The 20,974-nt window shown below is 42.4% G+C and overlaps 1 protein-coding gene across 7 annotated transcripts in view; it reads left to right on the top strand.

Annotated features, from left to right (window-relative positions):
* SIK2 (salt inducible kinase 2) overlaps nucleotides 1-20,974 on the top strand; it is a 138,400-nt gene that overhangs the window by 115,991 nt on the left and 1,435 nt on the right. For 2 of the 7 annotated variants that reach the window (XM_082343482.1, XM_082343480.1), the window contains 7 exons: nucleotides 8,115-8,279; nucleotides 15,553-15,793; nucleotides 16,260-16,544; nucleotides 16,690-16,853; nucleotides 17,620-17,730; nucleotides 18,460-18,551; nucleotides 19,266-20,363. In XM_082343482.1, the coding sequence (XP_082199608.1) occupies nucleotides 8,115-8,279; nucleotides 15,553-15,793; nucleotides 16,260-16,544; nucleotides 16,690-16,853; nucleotides 17,620-17,730; nucleotides 18,460-18,551; nucleotides 19,266-19,839 (1,632 nt within the window). In that variant the 3' untranslated portion in view covers nucleotides 19,840-20,363. The other 5 variants (XM_082343485.1, XM_082343483.1, XM_082343481.1 and 2 more) reach the window with 4 other exon arrangements.

The raw sequence follows: 20,974 nt of genomic DNA, 5'->3' as shown, positions 1-20,974 counted from the left end.
TTTATCCCAGGAATGCAAGGATTCTTCAACATATGCAAATCAATCAATGTGATACACCATATTAACAAATTGAAGGGTAAAAACCATATGATCATCTCAATAGATGCAGAAAAAGCTTTTGACAAAATTCAACACCCATTTATGATAAAAACCCTCCAGAAAGTAGGCATAGAGGGAACTTACCTCAACATAATAAAGGCCATATATGACAAACCCACAGCCAACATCGTTCTCAATGGTGAAAAATTGAAACCATTTCCACTAATATCAGGGAAAAGACAAGTTGCCCACTCTCACCACTATTATTCAACATAGTTTTGGAAGTTTTAGCCACAGGAATCAGAGAAGAAAAAGAAATAAAAGGAATCCAAATCGGAAAAGAAAAGTAAAACTGTCACTGTTTGCAGATGACATGAGAGAATCCTAAAGATGCTACCAGAAATCTACTAGAGCTAATCAATGAATTTGGTAAAGTAGCAGGATACAAAATTAATGCACAGAAATCTCTTGCATTCCTATACACTAATGATGAAAAATCTGAAAGAGAAATTAAGGAAACACTCCCATTTACCACTGCAACAAAAAGAATAAAATATCTGGGAATAAACCTACCTAAGGAGACAAAAGACCTGTATGCAGAAAACTATAAGACACTGATGAAAGAAATTAAAGATGATACAAACAGATGGAGAGATATACCATGTTCTTGGATTGGAAGAATCAACATTGTGAAAATGACTATACTACCCAAAGCAATCTACAGATTCAATGCAATCCCTATCAAACTACCACTGGCATTTTTCACAGAACAAGAACAAAAAATTACACAATTTGTATGGAAACACAAAAGACCCCGACTAGCCAAAGCAATCTTGAGAAAGAAAAACGGAGGTGGAGGAATCAGACTCCTGGACTTCAGACTATACTACAAAGCTACAGTAATCAAGACAGTATGGTACTGGCACAAAAACAGAAATATAGACCAATGGAACAGGATAGAAAGCCCAGAGATAAACCCATGCACATTATGGTCACCTTGTCTTTGATAAAGGAGGCAAGAATATACAATGGAGAAAAGACAGCCTCTTCAATAAGTGCTGGGGAAACTGGACTGCTACATGTAAAAGAATGAAATTAGAACACTCCCTAACACCATACACAAAAAGAAACTCAAAATGGATTAGAGACCTAAATATAAGGCCAGACACTATCAAACTCTTAGAGGAAAACATAGGCAGAACACTCTATGACATAAATCACAGCAAAATCCTTTTTGACCCACCTAGAGAAATGGAAATAAAACCAAAAATAAACAAATGGGACCTAATGAAACGTCAAAGCTTTTGCACAGCAAAGGAAACCATAAACAAGATGAAAAGACAACCCTCAGAATGGGAGAAAATATTTGCAAACGAAGCAACTGACAGAGGATTGATCTCCAAAATTTACAAGCAGCTCATGCAGCTCAATATCAAAAAAAGAAACAACCCAATCCAAAAATGGGCAGAAGACCTAAATAGACATTTCTCCAGAGAAGATATACAGGTCACCAACAAGCACGTTAAAGTATGCTCAACATCACTAATCATTAGAGAAATGCAAATCAAAACTACAATGAGGTGTCACCTCACACTGGTCAGAATGGCCATCATCAAAAAATCTACAAACAATAAATGCTGGAGAGGGTGTGGAGAAAAGGGAACCCTCTTGCACTGTTGGTGGGAATGTAAATTGATACAGCCACTATGGAGAACAGTATGGAGGTTCCTTAAAAAACAAAAACTAGGACTACCATACGACCCAGCAATCCCACTACTGGGCATATACGCTGAGAAAACCATAATTCAAAAAGAGTCATGTACCACAGTGTTCATTGCAGCACTATTTACAATAGCCAGGACATGGAAGCAACCTAAGTGTTCATCGACAGATGAATGGTTAAAGAAGATGTGGCACATATATACAATGGAATATTACTCAGCCATAAAAAAATGACATTGAGTTATTTGTAGTGAGGTGGATGGACCTAGAGTCTGTCATACAGAGTTAAGTAAGTCAGAAAGAGAAAAACGAATACCGTATGCTAACACATATATATAGAATCTAAAAGAAAAAAAATGGTTCTGAAGAACCTAGGGGCAGGACAGGAATAAAGACACAGACGTAGAGAATGGACTTGAGCACATGGAGAGTGGGAAGGGTAAGCTGGGAGGAATTGAGAGAGTGGCATGGACATATATACACTACCAAATGTAAAATCAATAGCTAGTGGGAAGCAGCCACATAGCACAGGGAGATCAGCTCGATGCTTTGTGTCCACCTAGAGCGGTGGGATAAGGAGGATAGGAGGGAGACGCAAGAGGGAGGAGATATGGGGATATATGTATATGTATAGCTGATTCACTTTGTTATAAAGCAGAAACTAACCATTGTAGAGCAATTATACTCCAATAAAAATGTTTAAAAAATAAATAAATAAAATTAGATAAATAAAAATAAAATGCAAGTAAGAGCAAAAGAGTTTTCACTTTGTATTTTTTGTTTGGCAGTTTTACAAAATTTATAGAATTATAATAGAATTTTGCATTGGCTTCTACAGAATATGTGAAAAAGAAACCCCAGGAAATTAAAATCGCCTTGATTTTAATAGGTAAATGGTGTACCTTGTTATACATATTTTAATATCTAATATAATGTGAATATTGATACTAATGTGAGTAAAATAATATATCAATAAAGTTCCAGATATTTGGGTTGAAGTATCTCTGAGCACTTGGGATCCTTCAGAGTCGAGTGGTATGGCTTTCAAGATAGAGAGGAGGGAGATAAAATGAGGATTCCTAAGTTGGGGTAGTAATAGTGAAATGGAGGGTTCCCCTTCCCTCTGGAAAATGCTGCCAGGCGGAAGGATAGGAAGCAGGAAAGACCCCATGCTGAGCAGCTTCCCTCCCGAGTCTCTTTATTCTTCTGAAACATTACACAAGTGAGGGTTACATAAACGATTGCTCCTGAGCACACGCATATGTTATTGTACATGATTTCCTTTCATATCGAAACTTGAAGCAAATTCCTTAGATCTCAAGTTATATTTCATTTGGCTTGGGGCTTCTTATGTTTGATCATTTTTTTTATTACCAAGCACCCCGTGAGTTCTTCTCATTTTATGCATTGATCCAAGTTATCATAGAAAGCTATTGACTTAAAATGTTTCTAATTCAAATAGCCATCTTCAGTGCTCATTCAGAAACTTGTCTTGAGTGCCATCTGGATGCTAAGAATCAGGCACTGGGGTTGAAGAAGATCTCCCTTCCCTACGAGACTTCACATTCTAATGTTTAGTATTGAACTTGTTAAAAAATAGATTTCTCTGTTTTTATGACTATAAATATGCTTAAAGTTTTAGTAGAGCCTTCTCCCTTGAATTCTTTGATGTTCTACTATCTTTTTAAAGAAGTGGCACTTGTTACTTGATAGAGTGATAAGGAACTGGGGAAATCACAAGATCCTTTGCAGAGATCACATGACTTGTGCAATCAAGCAGACTTTGGGTTCCATACTGAGCTGAGTGACTTCAACAAGTCAGCATCTCTGAGCTCCAGGGTCCTTAACTATAAAATGGAAATAGCAATACCTACTTCATAAGTTTGCTACAAAGATAAAATTGATTAATTGATACCAGCAGTTCCGTTCAGATAGAGCACTTATGTGCCAGGCACAGTCCCAGCCATCATGGTTTCACAGGTACCCAGGAAACAGTCCCTGCCCTTAAGGAATTTATGGTATAGTGATGAACAACCCATGATTACTACTTAGAAAACATTGAGATTCCCATCTTAGATGGATTTAGAGTACTTATATTTGCCACATAATGTACAGGAAATGTTACATCTAATTGACTGCAGGTGACTATTTTTTAAAAATATGCCTTTTTCTTGTGAATTCTAACTACTAGTTTTTAATAGTCCTTCCACTCCAACTTTCCATCAACTGTAAGTAGACTAGAATGAAACACTCATCCCAGTTCTTCTTTAATTACTGATTAGAGGTTGCCTTCCACAGCTGTAAGAAAAAGTCAGCTAGGGCTGCTGTTAACAAAGCACCACAGACTGGGCAGCTTCAACAACAGAGTTTATGTTTTCACAGTTTTAGAGGCTGGAAGTCCAAGATCAAGGGGCCATCAGGGTTCTGGTGAGGACTCTCTTCCTGGCTTGTAGACGGCCACCTTCTCACTATGTGGTCGCACATCCTCTTCTCTGCACATGCAGGAAGAGAGATCTCTGGTATCTCATCCTCTTCTTAGAGGGACACCAGTCCTTTTGCATTAGGTCCCCACCCTTATGACCTCATTTAACCTTAATTACCTCCTTAAAGGCCCTGTCTACAGATATAGTCACATTGAGTGTTAGGGCTTCAACATATAGATGGGGGCGGGGGCAGCGGGCACAATTCTGTCCATAATAAGCATATTCCTATGGGACCAGTGAAGATTTTTCCCATAGGAGAAAATGTTATTTTCATTTTAATGGTGCCGGAAAGCATAAAATCAGAAGAAGAGATTCAAGACAGTAAACATATGATCTAAAAAGTCATTACAGTTAGTGGACATGGTCATTGTTTATGGCCACTCTTTTTTTTTTTAATTTATTTTTTTATTGAAGTATAGTTGATTTACAATGTTGTGTTAATTTCTGCTGTACAGAAAAGTGACTCAGTTATACACATATATACACTGTTTTTTATATTCTTTTTCATTATGATTTATCCCAGGATACTGAATATAGTTCCCTTGCTGTTTATCCATTCTGTACGTAATAGTTCACATCTACTATCCCCAGACTCCCAGTCCGTCCTCCCCTACCTCCCCTCCACTTTGGTAACCACAAGTCTGTGCTCTATGCCTGTGAGTCCCTTTCTGTTTTGTAGATAGGTTCATTTGTGCCATATTTTAGATTCTACGTATAAGTGATATCATATGGTATTTGTCTCTTTCTGACTTTCTTCATTTGGTATGATAATCTCTAGTTGCATCCATGTTGCTGCAAATGGCATTATTTCGTTCTTTTTTATGGCCGAGTAGTATTCCATTGTATATTTGTACCACATCTTCTTTATCCATTCCTCTGTCGATTTACATTTAGGTTGTTTCCGTGTCTTGGCGATTGTAGATAGTGCTGCTATGAACATAGGGGTGCATGTATCTTTTTGAATTATAGTTTTGTCTGGATATATACCCAGAAGTGGGATTGCTGGATCATATGGTAATTCTATTTTTAGCTTCCTGAGGAACCTCCATACTGTTTTCCATATTGGCTGCACCAACTTACATACCGACCAGTGTAAGAGGGTTCCCTTTTCTCCACACGCTCTCCAGAATTTGTTATTTGTAGACTTTTTAATGATGGCCATTCTGACCGGTGTGTGGTGATATCTCAGTGTAGGTTTTGTTTTTTTTTTTTAAATTTATTTATTTATTTTTGGCTGTGTTGGGTCTTCGTTTCTGTGCGAGGGCTTTCTCTAGTTGCGGCGAGCGGGGGCCACTCTTCATCGCGGTGCGCGGGCCTCTCACTGTCACGGCCTCTCTTGTTGCGGAGCACAGGCTCCAGACGCACAGGCTCAGTAGTTGTGGCTCACGGGCCCAGTTGCTCTGCGGCATGTGGGATCTTCCCAGACCAGGGCTCGAACCTGTGTCCCGTGCATTGGCAGGCAGATTCTCAACCACTGCACCACCAGGAAAGCCCCTCAGTGTAGTTTTGATTTGCATTTCTCTAATAATTAGCGATGTTGAGCATCTTTCCATGTGCCAATTGTGTTTATGGCCACTCTTGGAGAAACTGGTAATATCTGCTTGCTTGGGATATTAATCAACCATCTATTTATTATAATAACATATTCTTTAATCAGATCTTTAGTGCTGGGCATGCTATTTGAATATTTATACTCTAACTTGTGCCAAAAAGACTTCTTTAATCCCGTTAGTGATTCCAAGAATCCTAAAAAGCAGACCCCTGAATCTTATCACTGTATTTCCTATGACGCAGCTGCCACAATAAAATGTGTTATTTCTCTGTCCTTACGAAGCTCACAGTAAGTTATTGTAGTCCAGGTTGGATGTGAAAGGAAAATGTGTTATGCTTGGTCTGGCCCAGCACAATCCTGCCATTCAAAAAGTCACAGCTAACAAGAGGGAGGGAGTGAGAAGAACAACATATCATAGTTGTCATGTTGGTATCTCATTTCCAGGGCAGTGTCTACAGGTAGCGCTTTGCCCTAATAAGGAGCAGCCTAATAAATTTGGGAAACAGAAATCAAAGTTCAGCTTTATCCTTTGATTGAAAAGCCAATGATAAGGGTAAGAAGAATGTATCAAATATGCTTTATTCGGAAGTTTAAATTTTACATTGTGGCTAAAGAAATTAATTTAAATGACTAATGCTTGAAAGGAAAAAAAAAATGTTTCGTCTTAAAAGTGGCTGAGGATATAGGCCTGAGGAATGATGATATAAGAAAAGCTATTTCTTTGTCATGCTCAGAATAATATACAGTGTATTTTCTGTCTCTTTTTACCATCCATATAATACCAACACTTTGCTATTGCTATTTTGTTCTTCATCTGATGCAGTATATCTAATGATGTTAATGTTGGAATATAAAGTATATTCTAAATATAGTCATAGTCAAGTATAAAGTGTATTTATAACATATTCCCCCATTATTGAAAACCATCAACCTGACATTTTAACTGGGAACCATTAGATAGTATCTGAGAACAAAACTGTGTATTCATTTTACAGTCTAATTCCTGTATTAAATTATTGTCGTCATTTTAAGACTTTAGAAAGAAGGAGAAAGGAGGAATTAACATTACTGAGTGAAGGACTTCACATGTTGCCTTTTACAGTCCTAACTTCACTGTGAAGTAGATATTACGACGTTTTTTAGAGGCAAAGAAAATAAGATGCAAAGAGTTTAGGTAACTGATTAAGTTCACACAATTAGTAAGTGATGGAACCAGGAATCAAAACCAGGTCTTGGGAATGGAAAAGCTAGAATCATACCGTTTTTTTCCTTTTCATTTGTTTGAATTTAAAGCTCACCATCCTATATCCCTTAAAGTGACAATGGCAGAAAAAATACAGGCCATTCCTCTGCCTTTTAGAAAGTGGTATGATGATTGTTCCCTCGGATGTTTTGCAATGTCTGTTATGTTCAAAAGGCATCTAATAAATTATTCTGCTAGTTTTGAAGAGATGGGGAGGAAAGGATTATCCAACGGTTTCATCTTCAAAATCAATTCTTGCCAATTGTCATAAAGGAAACTTCTCTTTTAAATGAGGAAAACTTTGTAATACTTGTTTACTTAGAATTTTTAACAGAGGAGACATGGAGAATGGACTTTCTAGAGTAGGTTGACTTCAGGAACATAACTTGCTCAGCAATAAGCATCTCTGTTTCCACTGGGCAAGCAGGCTGTGTGTGTTTCAGCCTGTGCGTCTCTTTCAAAGTAGGACATTCCTGTCCCCTCCGAGTAGCTGCTGCTTCTCTCTTCTTCCTCTTCACTCACACCCTTGCCAAGAAATATATACCATCTCACCCCGTACCCCACCAAAAAAAAAAAAAAAAAAAAGAGAGAGAGAGATGCAGGTAGATAGCCCTTATTGCAGTGTACTTTGTATTACAGTTAGTTGTGTGTGTATCTTATCTCTGGTTCAGTTTTGATCTCGTACTCCTAGAGACTGGGACTTCTCTATTCTTCTTTGTATCTTTCCAAGGTAATATATTTAAGGATATAGACAATATATGTTCATTGAATTGAAAAAGAGCATCTTAGATTCCTTACAAAGGCTAGCTTTCCTGTCACCTGTGAAAGTTATGCACTTCATCATGGAACAGGAACGAAATTCTGTACAACCTATCTCAGAATAATTGATTGCTAGACTGCTTCAGATCGATACCTGTACCATGTATGTACTTCATCACGTCTTTTCTGGAGTTTCCAACAAATCACTATTTATCCTTTAATTGCATCAGGAAGAACTGTTATATTTCAAGAATTTTGTATATTTATATAGAAAGTATTAATGTTCCCAAACTTTCCATTCTTGCCATATTTACAGACACAAACTGTGGGACTCCCAGTGACGGTGCATTCACCAAACGTGCGAGTGATGCGATCTGCCCTCCTCCCGCAGGCATCCAATGTGGACGCCTTCACGTTTCCAGCATCCGGCTGTCAGGCGGAAGCAGCATTCATGGAGGAAGAGTGTGTCGACACTCCAAAGGTACAGATGTGTTTGAGAGACGCCAAGCTTGTTGGTTGGCTGGAGATTTCAACTCTGTCCACACAAATGTTGTACTTCGGCTTAGCTGAACCTTGTCATTTCCTCAAGTCACTTGGGAGGAGTTTTTTTTGTGCAGAAGACCTGAGAAAAGTATCCAGGCCTAACCTCGCTCTCTCTCCATCTTGTCATTACAACGGTTACGTAACATGTCAGATCTCCTGTGTACTTTTCAGAATCCTTCTTCATTCTCTTTCCTTAACCAATTCCTTCTCTCGAGTTCTAGATCCCTCATAGATTTTGGATTTTTTTTTAAACCAATTGTAATTCTGAAAACAAAAGTATAACTATGGTGCTAAATTGGGCTTTGCCTATGTTATTATGGCCTCTCTTCTGCTGCCTGTGCTGCAGCTACAAAATGATGAGCCATCTTTTTTGGTCGGTTAAACATCTTTTTTTGTCCAGTTTGGACATACTTAAAGGAGATAAGTATTCTGGTGTGCTGCATAAAGTTGGCTTTTAGTATATGGAACATGACAGCTTCCCTCATTTAATGAATATTTATTTAACTTCTAGTTTGTGTTTTATATACTTAGCATCCAGTGATATACAAAGGATCATATTAATGGGCAGGTGTTAGAGTATGTTTAAAATAGACTCTGTTCTTCACTAGCTGTGTGAACTTGGACAAAGTGACTAACTTCTGTGAACCTCCATTTCTCTTGTGTAAAACAACGATACCAACTTTATGAGACTGTTGTGAGGATTAATTGAAAGAATGTGTGTGAGGTTTTGGGCAAATTGTAGATACTCAGCAAATATTGGTTTCCTGTCTTTTTAGCCTCGTTAGGTAATAAAAAGATGACTCAGACATTAGTTCTGCCTCAAAGTTTGTAGTCTAGCAGAAGAGACATGAGGCGTAACTAAAGGTAATGTGCCAGGTACTGAATAAATTGATAAAACATAATTGGTCCCTTAAAGAGATAAAAAAATCAAAGTGCTGCAAGACTAGAAGGAGACGGGGGAGTTGCTTTTAGTTCATTTGATCAGGAATGTCTTTGGTTTAACTGTCAGAGTTGGGAATTGAGAGGAGGGCAGAATCAGGGTGGGTGGAAACTAGGGTGTGATATCTCGGTGGAGGGAAAGGCCTGAGCAACAGCAAACGTCAGGAAAGCCTGGGTCCCTCTGAGTCAGAGCAGGAGCTCAGTGTGGCTGAGGGAGAGGGCATGTGAAGGGAAGTTGGACAAAATAAAGACAAATAGCCTTGCTTTGAATGGCAAGCCAAGGGATAGACTCTTTCTCTAGGTTGGGGCTCTCAACACGGGAACATGTTTCAGTATTATCAAGAGAGTTTTTTCTGGGACTTCCCTGGTGGTCCAGCGGTTAAGACTCTGTGCTCTCAATGGAGGGGGCCCAGGTTCGATCCCTGGTCACGGAACTAGATCCCACATGCCACAACTAAGACCCGGTGCAGCCAAATAAATAAATAAATATTTTTTTAAAAAAGAGAGTTTTGGGGACTGCCCTGGTGGCACAATGGTTGGGACTCCCCGCCTCCAATGCAGGGGGCCTGGGTTCGATCCCTGGTCAGGAAACTAGATCCCACATGCATGCTGCAACTAAGAGTTCACATGCCGCAACTAAGGAGCTGGCGAGCTGCAACTAAGGAGCCAGTGAGCCACAACTAAGGAGCCCTCGAGCCACAACTAAGGAATCCACGTGCCACAACTAAGACCCGGCATGACCAAATAAATAAAATTAAATTTTAAAAAAAGAGTTTTTTCCAAATGGACCTTCTCCAAGGTAGTAGGAAACAATCGGAGATTTTTTGATAAGGAAACAACATGATCCATGTTGTGCTTCAGAAATGAACCTGGAAGGGTCCGTAGCCTGCATTGGATAGGAGAGAGACTGGTGACAAGCACAGTAGAAGGTTAGAGTGTGTGTCAGGGGAGATGACGAGGGCCTAAGCTAGGATGGTGCCCATGAAACTGAGAGGAGGGGATGGTATAAATGAGATTGCACAGATAAAACTGATAGACGGTTAGGGTCCAGAGAAAAGAAGTCCAGACCGATAACAGTATTTTGAGCCTTGATGATCAGGAAGGTGAATAGCATTTTCAGAAATAGGGAGCTCTGGAGGTAGAGCTGATTCAGAAGTTAAGTAATGAGTAATGACTAGAGTGCAGTCAAGGCACCTTGATACTGGGCTGCCATAAGCAGGTGTTAAGCCGGGTTCCTGACCATGAGGAGTTAGTGTCCCTGTCCCTGAGGACGAGGCCACTTCCTGTGGACAGTCTGTTCCTCTGCCTGTGGTTGCCTAGCATGTTCAAATCCTCATAAACCGCTATTACATTCTCACCCAGAAATTTAGACATAAATTGAGGCAACATCACTCATTTATTTTTAAAATCTAATTCCCTTGAAAAATTTAAAATGCAGTATGCTTAAAGCTTGGCTATGAGGGCCTCAGGCCCGAAACACAGATTGGGCACTGTCTGCCGTATTATATAGGGCAAGCTATTTTTAAAGCTTGTGATTGTTACCGTAACTAGGAAACAGACAGGAAATGAATGATTTTGTGAAAGATATAGACAGAAGCTAGATGGCATATTTGCATTTGTAGGAAGAGCAATGCCATGCTGGAACTGGCCACCCACACTGGCAGGGCCACCCTGGCACTCAGCCAGGCTGTAGACATCCGCTGGTCTTATTTGCAGACCATTTCATTTATGTCAGCAGTACTCTTTGTGCCTCTTCCCTCCCTAGCACCTCTTTCTCTGGGGCCCATAAATAAACGCACACACACAAAACCGTCAGACAGAGATACTAGCCCTTTGTTGTTGGTCTTGCTTCATATGCATTTCCTCTAACGCCTATTTGTTGTCCTCGTCTAAAGGATGCCGCGTAACTGCATGTGTTGCTCAGTCATTTCTGCTCGCGTTGGTGGCAGATACTGTGCACCTCGGAGGTTTCGCTTCTCCTTCCCTCCCGGAAGTCTTCAACTTAAACTTAAAACTATCAGTAAAATCCCTCGGGAAGTCTGCATTGAAACATGGGTTTGGGATTGCTGCCAAAATAGCACCTTTCTGAGACGGTCACCCAACTCTGAGCAGTAACCGAGACCCGCAGGTGGTACAGAGCCCATACAGGAGCAGATGCAAGCCCTGTAGGGTCAGTCTCTCACTTTTGAGAGTTTCTTTGGGAATAATGGACTTTATACATACACACACATACGGACACTTCAGTCACTTTTAACATTTTATTAAAGTTCTATGAGAAAAGGATTTTCCAAGTTACCGTCTTCATGTCCGGCTAGTGGAAGGGAACTGTGAAACTAAACTATGAAAGTGCAAGTGTAGTAGGGCTGTTCATGTCTATTGACGTTTTTAATACCTTTTTTAAATTATAAGGTAGTACACATAACAGAAGATCCAAGAAGGATATTCATCAAAAACTCTTAATAGTGTTAACCTCTAAGACTTTGTAAAGGGGAGAAATTGCACTTTTACTTCTGAATTTGGATTTTTAAATTTATAATTAAAAGACATCAAACCGGGCTTCCCTGGTGGCACAGTGATTGGGAACCTGCCAATGCAGGGGACACGGGTTCGAGCCCTGGTCTGGGAGGATCCCACATGCCGCGGAGCAACTGGGCCCGTGAGCCACAACTACTGAGCCTGCGTGTCTGGAGCCTGTGCTCCGCAGCAAGAGAGGCCCGCGCACCGCGATGAAGAGTGGCCCCCGCTCACCGCAATTAGAGAAAGCCCTCGAACAGAAACGAAGACCCAACACAGCCAAAAATAATTAATTAATTAATTAATTAAAAAAAACAAACTATTACGAACATGGTCTGATTTAAAAAAAAGACATCAAACCAGTCAGAATCACACATGGAAAATTCAAAGAGGGATAAAGAAAAAAATTAATTTATCCATAGTCCCCCTACCCAAAGGTAAGCCCATTTTGACACGTTTCCTTAGAGTAGGTTATAGATGGATAGATGGATGGGTGGGTGGGTGAGTATAGGGTGACTCAGTACGTAGGTAGACTTGTTAAAACAAAATTTTATTCTATTATATGTAATTTTGTACCTTGCTTTTACGTAATATAACATCATGAGCATTTTTCCCATACCATGAAATCTTCTTTGAAAGCATGAGTTATATTTAACAACTGCCTAATATATTGTATTAGATGCACCCTTATTTAACTACTCTTCTATTTTTGGACATCAGGTACTTTAATTTTTTTTGCTTCCTTACATATGCTTCAGGTGAATATCCCTGTGTCTAAATTTTTGACTATACCTTTTATTATTTCCTTAGGATAAATTTCTGGAACTGGGGTTATCTAGTTCTTTCCTTCCTCACCTGGTTATTTGTTTAATTTGCCTCAAGATGGTAAAAATGCTTTAAAAGAAGATGCTGTTGTTTTATTCTCATGCTGTAAAAAATGTTTATTGTTATAAAATAGCATTCTCTTTGGTCCAGAAATAATGTTAATATACACAGTGTTTTAGTTAATCCTTCCAAACAACTTTACTTCCATTTTACAAGTGAAAAAAAAAATGAGCTTTATAGAAGTTAAGCAACTTGCCTAATAAGTGATGGAGCTGAGGTTTGAGCCTCTTCAATATATGCCAAACTTGCCGGGCACTTAGGATACAAATTAAATAAGGCACATTCCCAGCCTCCAGGCTCACTGGCTAGTACTATACCTTAGTCTGCCATGTCAGTCAGCTCTTTAGAGGCTCCATCTCCAATATAGCCACACTGATGTTAGGGCTTCAATACATGAATCTAAGGAGAGATACAAACTTTCAGTCCATAACAGTCTGGCAATCTCCTGTGCTGGAATCTTGTGTATGTGGTAAGCTCAGGGGTGTTATCAATTAGTGGTGGAGTTTCTGAGAGGCTGACTCCTACCTGTATGCTATCTACTGCATCTGAGATCTCTTATCAGAAGGGAAGTGATCTACTGAACTTTAAGGAAAGGCAAAAACACTGTGTTGGAAAATGTACCTTTTACCCACCCGTATTGTATTTTGCAGTCTTAGAGTTTACAGTTAGCCTGGATTGTTTCCTAGAGCAAAAGATCTCATTTCTAGCAGCTTAGGTCACTAAGATAGATCAGCCCATGTTACAGTCACAAAATCCTAGAGTTTGTTATATCAAGTCCCTGGGTAAACTGGCAGGCAAAGGTGGCATGATTATCACCTGTTTCAGGAACTGATCTTAGAGATGAAAGTGTTCACACCTGTAAACTGAATGAGCTCTAGGGCAGCTTTCTGTTCATACCTCTTAACTATGAAAGGGTCACCACAGCATTTTCTGATTCAGTCATCACCAAGCATCATCTGAAAAACCAGATCATTGTCATCTACCTGTCCCAGGGTGAAACTGAATTCAGTAAACATTGTTAAATGAACGATAAAAATTCTTCTTGTAGTCTAGATGAGGAAATAAACTTATAAGCAGACAATTTAAGAAAAATCGTAAATTGGGGGGGATTGCAAGGTTTTTTGAGTACTCAGAAAAAAGTGGCCTTTCTCTACTAAGGAAAGAAAGTCATGGTTGTAAGGCGGTACTTGCAAAATATTTCTCGCAAGAAATATCTGATAAAATTTTGACATATGCTATAAAATGTAAAGATGCTCAGTAGATATTTACTTGATAACAGTCTTTTCTCTGTTGTTTTTTATTCATTTCCAAATCATCCTTGGCTAGTCTTAGAAAATTATACTAGTAGACAGCTAAGGAACGTAGCGTAGAGTTATGAACGTTAAGTCCCCAAACCACCATTCTTTCCTACAAGAAAACTTTTAAGTTTAGTCAAAAAGGGAACACTTATCTGGGGACGGTTGAAGGGGAACATAATTGTTGCTGGCCAGATTTCAGAGTTTTTGTTTTCTAGTGCCATGGAGAAGATTGGTCTTAGTCTAGGAAGAAAGCATTTTCTACCCTTCCTTTTAAATGGCCACTTGTCACTTTAAAACCCTGTAGTGCATTAGCTGCCTTATCCAAGTAATGGCTACAGCCCCAGAACAGATTTTATGGAATAACCATCCCCTCCCCCAAGCAAACAACGATCTGAGTCACCCAAGTCTCCCTCTCCAAATAAAGGGCCTCGCAGCGCCTTCAGATTGGTTGCCATAAGAGGAAAGTTTCCTGTGTCTGGCATAGCGATGTCCCACGTCACCTCTCACATACATGAGCCTCTCCTGCTTCCAAAGGAAACAATAGCGCTACCCGGTGTATTCCAGGTGAAAGTGCTGCTGGGAGCTCAGTCTTATGCCTGGCTGCTCCTGAGCAGCTATTCATAGGAGAAAACTGGATCGATTTCCACGGGGGAATAGTTAAGGTAATGAGGTAAATAATTGCCTCCTCAATGGGGCTTTTACCAGCCAGAAGAACTCACAACCACAGCTCCCCTTTGTGTGCTGTGTCTGCCCCCCCAAGGTGGTTTGCTTGGCAACTGCAGAGGAAGGCGACGCTCTCGCTCCGGAGCTGTGCTGAGCTCATCCCGTGGGATAGGAAGCGTAGATACTGTGTGTGTTGCTGGAGCAGAGAGAATTCAGAGCGCTGCTGCTCGTTAACCTCTGCTGGAATTTGGGGCCTGTGAGTCATTTGTTATTCTATAATGGAAGGCTTTGGCTGTTTGCCATTTGAATTTTTTTTTCACTCCTTTTTGTGGTATGTCCGTCTTTAAAGAATTCTTTTTTCCATTCCTTAGGCACATAGAACCAATTAAAGACTAAATCCAGTGTGCAGGTACTTAAATTATGAATATAGAAGTATGTGTAGAGCCTTCCAGTATGTTTTGCGGTTGAACATTCGAAGAATGCTGGTGACTACTCTTTTCTTAGCTATGAGCCGTGCAGTTGGTTTTGTTTTCTTTTTTCTAAATCTCATCTTCCCCCTCTTCATTTCCCTTATTAAAAAAAATAATAATAACTGGTAGGCCTCAAGCTCATAGACCCTATTCATCTGGAAACCACTAAAAAAAAATTGTTCATTGTAATCATGATGACTCAGAGACACCTGGGAGGCAGTGCCAATCTGGGTCATAATGGGCTTCTGTCTCTTCAGTGCTGCCGTTGACTTGCCTTAACTTCTAATCTACATGGTTGTCATTAGTAACCAATATGTACATTTTTTACTTAATTTCTAATTGGCCAGAGGTCTTGACATTTTTGCCTTTGTGGATTCTTCAAGTGTCTCAGCAGAGCAGCGACTGATGGCTCCTCTCACATCCCTCTCACACTGACGTTTAGGTAAATGGCTGTCTCCTGGACCCTGTGCCTCCCGTCCTGGCGAGGAAAGGGTGCCAGTCACTGCCCAGCGACGTGATGGAGACCTCCATTGATGAAGGGCTGGAGACAGAAGGAGAGGCCGAGGAAGACCCCGGGCGGGCCCTGGGCGCCTTGCAGTCCACACGCGGCGGGCAGAGGCGGCACACTCTGTCGGAAGTGACCAATCAGCTGGCCGTGATGCCTGGTTCAGGTACGCTTTCCAGTAAGTGCGGGCCTGGGTCTTCCCGGCATCTTGAGTCTTCCCCAAGAAACAGGAATGATACCAACCAGCCCCTGGAATGTTGTCTATGTCTTGTTTCTTTGTGGACCACATGCAGCCGAGTTAAGATTAGGCCCGCTCAGCAGCTGTCAGAGATTAAAATGAAACGTCTCTGAGAGGGCTCCCCCGACGCCCAGGATTCATCCGCGTGCTCTGTGACTCATCAAGGACTCTGGTCCTTTTGGAGTGGCCCAGATCTTACGGGTACAGGTTCTGGAGTGTTTTCACCACGAAATTCGAAGCTGATTAAATTGACATGTAAAAAAGTTCTGGAAAGATGTTTTGGTTGGAAATTAAGGACATCGTTGCTGTAGAAACTCAAGCTGGTTATGCTTTGTATCCCGTGTTCCAAGAAGTTGCGATTTACTGGTGGTCATATTGGTGTTGTGTTTTGTCTTTTCTCTTGAAGGGAAAATTTTCTCCGTGCGTGACAACCCCTCCCTTGACAGTGTGGACTCGGAGTATGATATGGGGTCTGTTCAGAGGGACCTGCACTTTCTTGAGGACAAGCCTTCCCTTAAGGACATCATGTTAGCCCATCAGCCCTCACCCCGCATGACGTCTCCCTTCGTGAGCCTGAGGCCTGCCAACCCCACCATGCAGGCTCTGAGCTCCCAGAAACGAGAGGCCCACAACAGGTCTCCAGTGAGCTTCAGAGAGGGCCGCCGGGCGTCAGACACTTCCCTCACCCAAGGTGACTGCCTGCCTTCTCTGCTGGCTCCTACAGCTCTTGTGTTGTAGGACTGGGTGGGGTTTGTTGCCATGTTGGTTTCATACCTCTGGTCACTGAAAGGCCTTGTGTTTTATTTAAACTGTTTGGTCGTTGTTCTTTCTTTCAGGAATTGTAGCATTTAGACAACACCTTCAGAATCTGGCTAGAACCAAAGGAATCCTAGAGTTGAACAAGGTGCAGTTGCTCTATGAGCAAATAGGATCAGAGGCAGACCCTAACCTGGCATCACCTGCTCCTCAGCTCCAAGACCTGGGTAGCAGTTGCCCTCAGGTGCGTGCTCTGGGCCCTGCCCACAGTGGCTGGGTGAGAATAAGGCATCAGTGTGTCCTGATGGTGTGTCATTTCATTTAGAGGATTTACTCCAGTCCTGGAGCAAACAGGTTCTTTTGGAAAGACCACAGCCTGAAGGCCTTCCTTGTTGCTGCCATCTGCCCGACAGGTTGGGTTAGACCCTTCCACGCTGGCCCAGGTGATCAGTACCACATGGAGGCTTGGACGCTGTCAAGCGATGCTCGGTTCCTAGGGCAGATTTTATATGAATTATACCTCTTAGAGTCTCCCTTGAACTCCCCTCCCTTCATGCACACACACACAGAAATTACAAATAATAGTACAAGTGAGACGCTTGTTGCCACTATTTTTGATGTGCTATCACTTCACTAAATATTATAAGTGAATTATTTATGCTAAAAATACAAAAAATATTGCTGTTTATTTAATACATTTTATTTGAGCCCATTTTCAGTACATCAGGGATATTATAGCATTTGGTGCCCACATGAAGGTAATAACCTTCTGTTGACATAGGGGGCCTTTGCTCCAGTACTGACTAGGTTATCGTTTACTACGGGTAATGCATGTACACACTTTCTGCAAAGTGATTAACCCTCAGCCTACTAGTTGCTGTAAAAGCATGGAGGATTATGTCTTAGCAGAGTTGGAGTTCCCCTTGGACATTTGCCAAGGTGCTTAAACTGAGATTTGGAACTTTCTCCCACGTGGGAAATTGAAAGTGTCTCCACCCCTTGCTCCTCAGGAAGAAGCTCCTCCTCAGCAGAAGAGCGTGTCTGCGCTCCCGGGCAGCGCGCACCCGCAGCTCTCCCAGCGGCACAGCCTGGAGGCCCAGTACCTGCAGCACAGACTCCAGGTGGGATCCTCCCCCTTGTTGTCCAGCTCACTTTGTCCATCCCGAACCTGCCTTTCTGCAAAGCAGGAACCTGTTTTGCTTGGTATTTTTTTAGGGCAGCTGCTTAATTCCTTTATAGGCAGGTGGGTCTGACTCCGCACTTGTAGTTTCTAGAAACATGTTCAGACTTAGCCTTATGCTCTGTCTTGGCAGGAGAAAAGGTCTGTCCTCAGACCCCAGGGAAGGGTACTGCCACTGAGCAGCAGGAAAGGGAACCCTGGCTTCTTTGCTTCTATGTTATGCCTCTTAGTGAATAATAAGTAAAATGGAAATCTCAAGTCAGCAAAAAATGTACTATCAGCTCTCTATTGGTGCCCACAAATCTTTAAAAATGATGCAACGTAGATCCCATAAAGAATGAATCATTTGTTCATTCAGCAGGTGCTGTGGCCTTTGCTATAGATCTAACTCCACTTTTCTCATTGTTTTTAGTCTCCATGAACCTCCCGGTCCTAGAGGACTTTTAGAGACAGAAAAGTGAAGCAGGTTAGAGCTGAGACAGCCCAGGCCTGCTGACCCAATGCTGCTGGGCCACAGGTTCTCCCAGGGTCTCAACGAGCAAGTGTCAGTCCCTGCATCCTGCGCAGATTCTGGAGGACTCACTTGGCTTCGTCCTCCAGGCAGAAGGACAGTCTAATGACTGCGTCCTAGATGACAACATGTCACGCTTGTATTTTTCTGCTCTTCCAGAAGCCCAGCCTTCTGTCAAAAGCCCAGAACACCTGTCAGCTTTATTGTAAAGAACCACCACGGAGCCTTGAACAGCAGCTGCAAGAACACAGGTGAGAGATGGTGGTTGGCCAAAGAAATCACTTTCTTTGTGGCAGACTTAAGCTGGGTCTGTTGTCCTTTCCCCTAGTGTTTGCCTCTACCAGGAAAAGAGGTTTCAATCCGCTAGCGTGGATATTCCACTGTCCGTGGACCATAGGCCTGTCAGGGAGTAGCAGCCCTGAGCGGCTCTGTTTTCTTTTTCTCCTAGTGTTTCCCCTTTGGGCTATGAATAGACCTAAGCCTTCAGGATCTGTGAGCTACTGCAGCTTAAGTGGGTTATACTGGAGAGAAGGCCTCCATCCTGCCTTGTAGTAATCCCGTGCCCCCAGGCCTCACTAGTAGAAACATCTTGGCCAAGGTAGAGCTACCCTAGTCCATCAAGCTACAGACACCCACAGAGACCAAGGTGTCAGCCCCGCTTCAAAACACTCCAGATGGGAAATCAGCCTCTTGTTTCATAGGGAGGAAAAAAGAGTCTTAGAGAAAAGGAATTCGTGTTCACTTGAGCACTGAGGGATCAGCCAGAATTGGGGGACAAAAAATAAGATTGGGTTTAAGAAACCAAACACGACTGGTTCCTACCCCCACTTTTTTTTTTTTTTTTTTCCTGCCGTGGGAAAGAGAGAAGTGGGAGGACGGACACTAATGACTGATACTGGATTTACATTAAAATTGCCGTCACTGAAGAAGATTTAAAATTCTTTCTTTTGGTATTGCCAACTTAGACTCCAACAGAAGCGGCTCTTCCTCCAGAAACAGTCTCAGCTGCAGGCATATTTTAATCAGATGCAGATAGCAGAGAGCTCGTACCCGCAGCCCCTTCCCCACCAGGAGACAGCGCCGCCATCCCAGCAGCCGCCGCCCTTCAGCCTGACCCAGCCCCTGAGCCCCGTCCTGGAGCCTGCCTCGGAGCAAATGCAGTACAGCCCTTTCCTCAGCCAGTACCGGGAGATGGGGCTGCAGCCGCTGTCCGCCTCGCCCGGTCCCCGGGTTGCTCCCCCGCCACCGCCACCGCCGCACTCAGGGGCCGCCCGGGCACCCTTACCGTTCTCCTATCAGACTTGCGAGCTGCCAGGCGCGGCCTCCCCCGAGCCAGACCGCCCCGCCCCCTGTCGGCACTCCCTGGACGGAGCCCAGCAGCGCGGCATGGCGGCGCCGGGCTGCCCCAGGAGCTCAGGACTGCAGGAGGCCCCCTCCAGCTACGACCCTCTAGCGCTCTCGGAGTTCCCTGGACTCTTTGATTGTGAAATGCTGGAAGCCGTGGACCCACAGCACAGTGGCTACGTCCTGGTAAATTAACCTCAGCGCAGGAAGTGAGGCGGGTCAGGTGAAGAGCGTGTGTATTTCTATTTTTATTCCAGCCTTTTCAACTTAAAACTTATTTTCCCCCCCTCTCCCTGATGGGGAAAAAGTCAAGTCACCCAACTGGAATCAGAGGGCCTGGCCGGGTGGGTGTTGCTTCCTCCTGGCTCCGTCCCACCACGGTTTTCTGTGGCAAGTGCTGGAACATAGTTGTAGGCTGCAGCTCATGCCCTTAGGTCAAGTGGAGCAAACTCTCATCAGAGGCATCAACAAAAGTTTTTTATGAAGAAGACATCCAGACCTAGGTTTTACACAGAACTACATCAGTTCATTATTGAGGGAAACCTTGGCGAAAGCAGGAAAAAATGTGTGCCGTTACAATATAGGCAAAAAAAAAAAAAAAAAAAAAAACAGCGCAATACATTTTTCACTGAAACCAAGCAACAGCATGTTCCTTAAAGGCAAATCAAGAATACATAATGAAATTTGATGCACAGGAAATAAAAGAAAGTTGTACTTTGTCAGTGAATCATAAGTTCTAAGCTGCTGATGTAATTTGTCCCCAAGCGGTAAGAGCGTGAGCTTTGTTTCAGGGTCCACTGAGTAACAGCGGGAACGCACCCCTGAGACTGGCAGTCACCTCCATCTGAGAGTAGGTGACACACCTCTTCAGAAGGTGCCCTGGGTCACAGAGTGTCACAGTGTCCTCGGAGCTCCAAAGGTGTCACCTGTGGAACCAAGAGATGCACCGCAGTGGAGACCAGGGGCAGGAAACTCAAGAAACCGTCAAGAGCAGCTGCCCTGGGCCGGGGAAGACGGGCTCTTCCTGCACAGTCTTCTGTGGAGACTTCTGGTTTGGGGCAGTTGGTCTTTAGAGGACCTAGCGTCTCTTTTAAAATGTAATAACTACTTTGACTTTACACTAGATGTTGCTAGTCGTTTATTGAGCTTTGTATATTTGGACAGTTTCATATAGGGCTTAGAAATTTTAAGGACGAGAAAAATGAACTTTTATCTCCCATGTGAAGTGGTAGTGCTGTGCCTTTTTCCCCCCAGATCATGCTTTAATGATTTCTTTTCTGTAGAAACCAACAGTTTTCCATTTATGTCGATGCTAAATCCAAAGTCACTT

The sequence above is a fragment of the Balaenoptera borealis genome (genome assembly GCF_965194805.1).
Source record: "Balaenoptera borealis genome assembly, chromosome: 11".
Taxonomy (NCBI): domain Eukaryota; kingdom Metazoa; phylum Chordata; class Mammalia; order Artiodactyla; family Balaenopteridae; genus Balaenoptera; species Balaenoptera borealis.
Note: the sequence above shows the minus strand (reverse complement) of the source record. Positions and strands in the feature narration are given on the sequence as shown.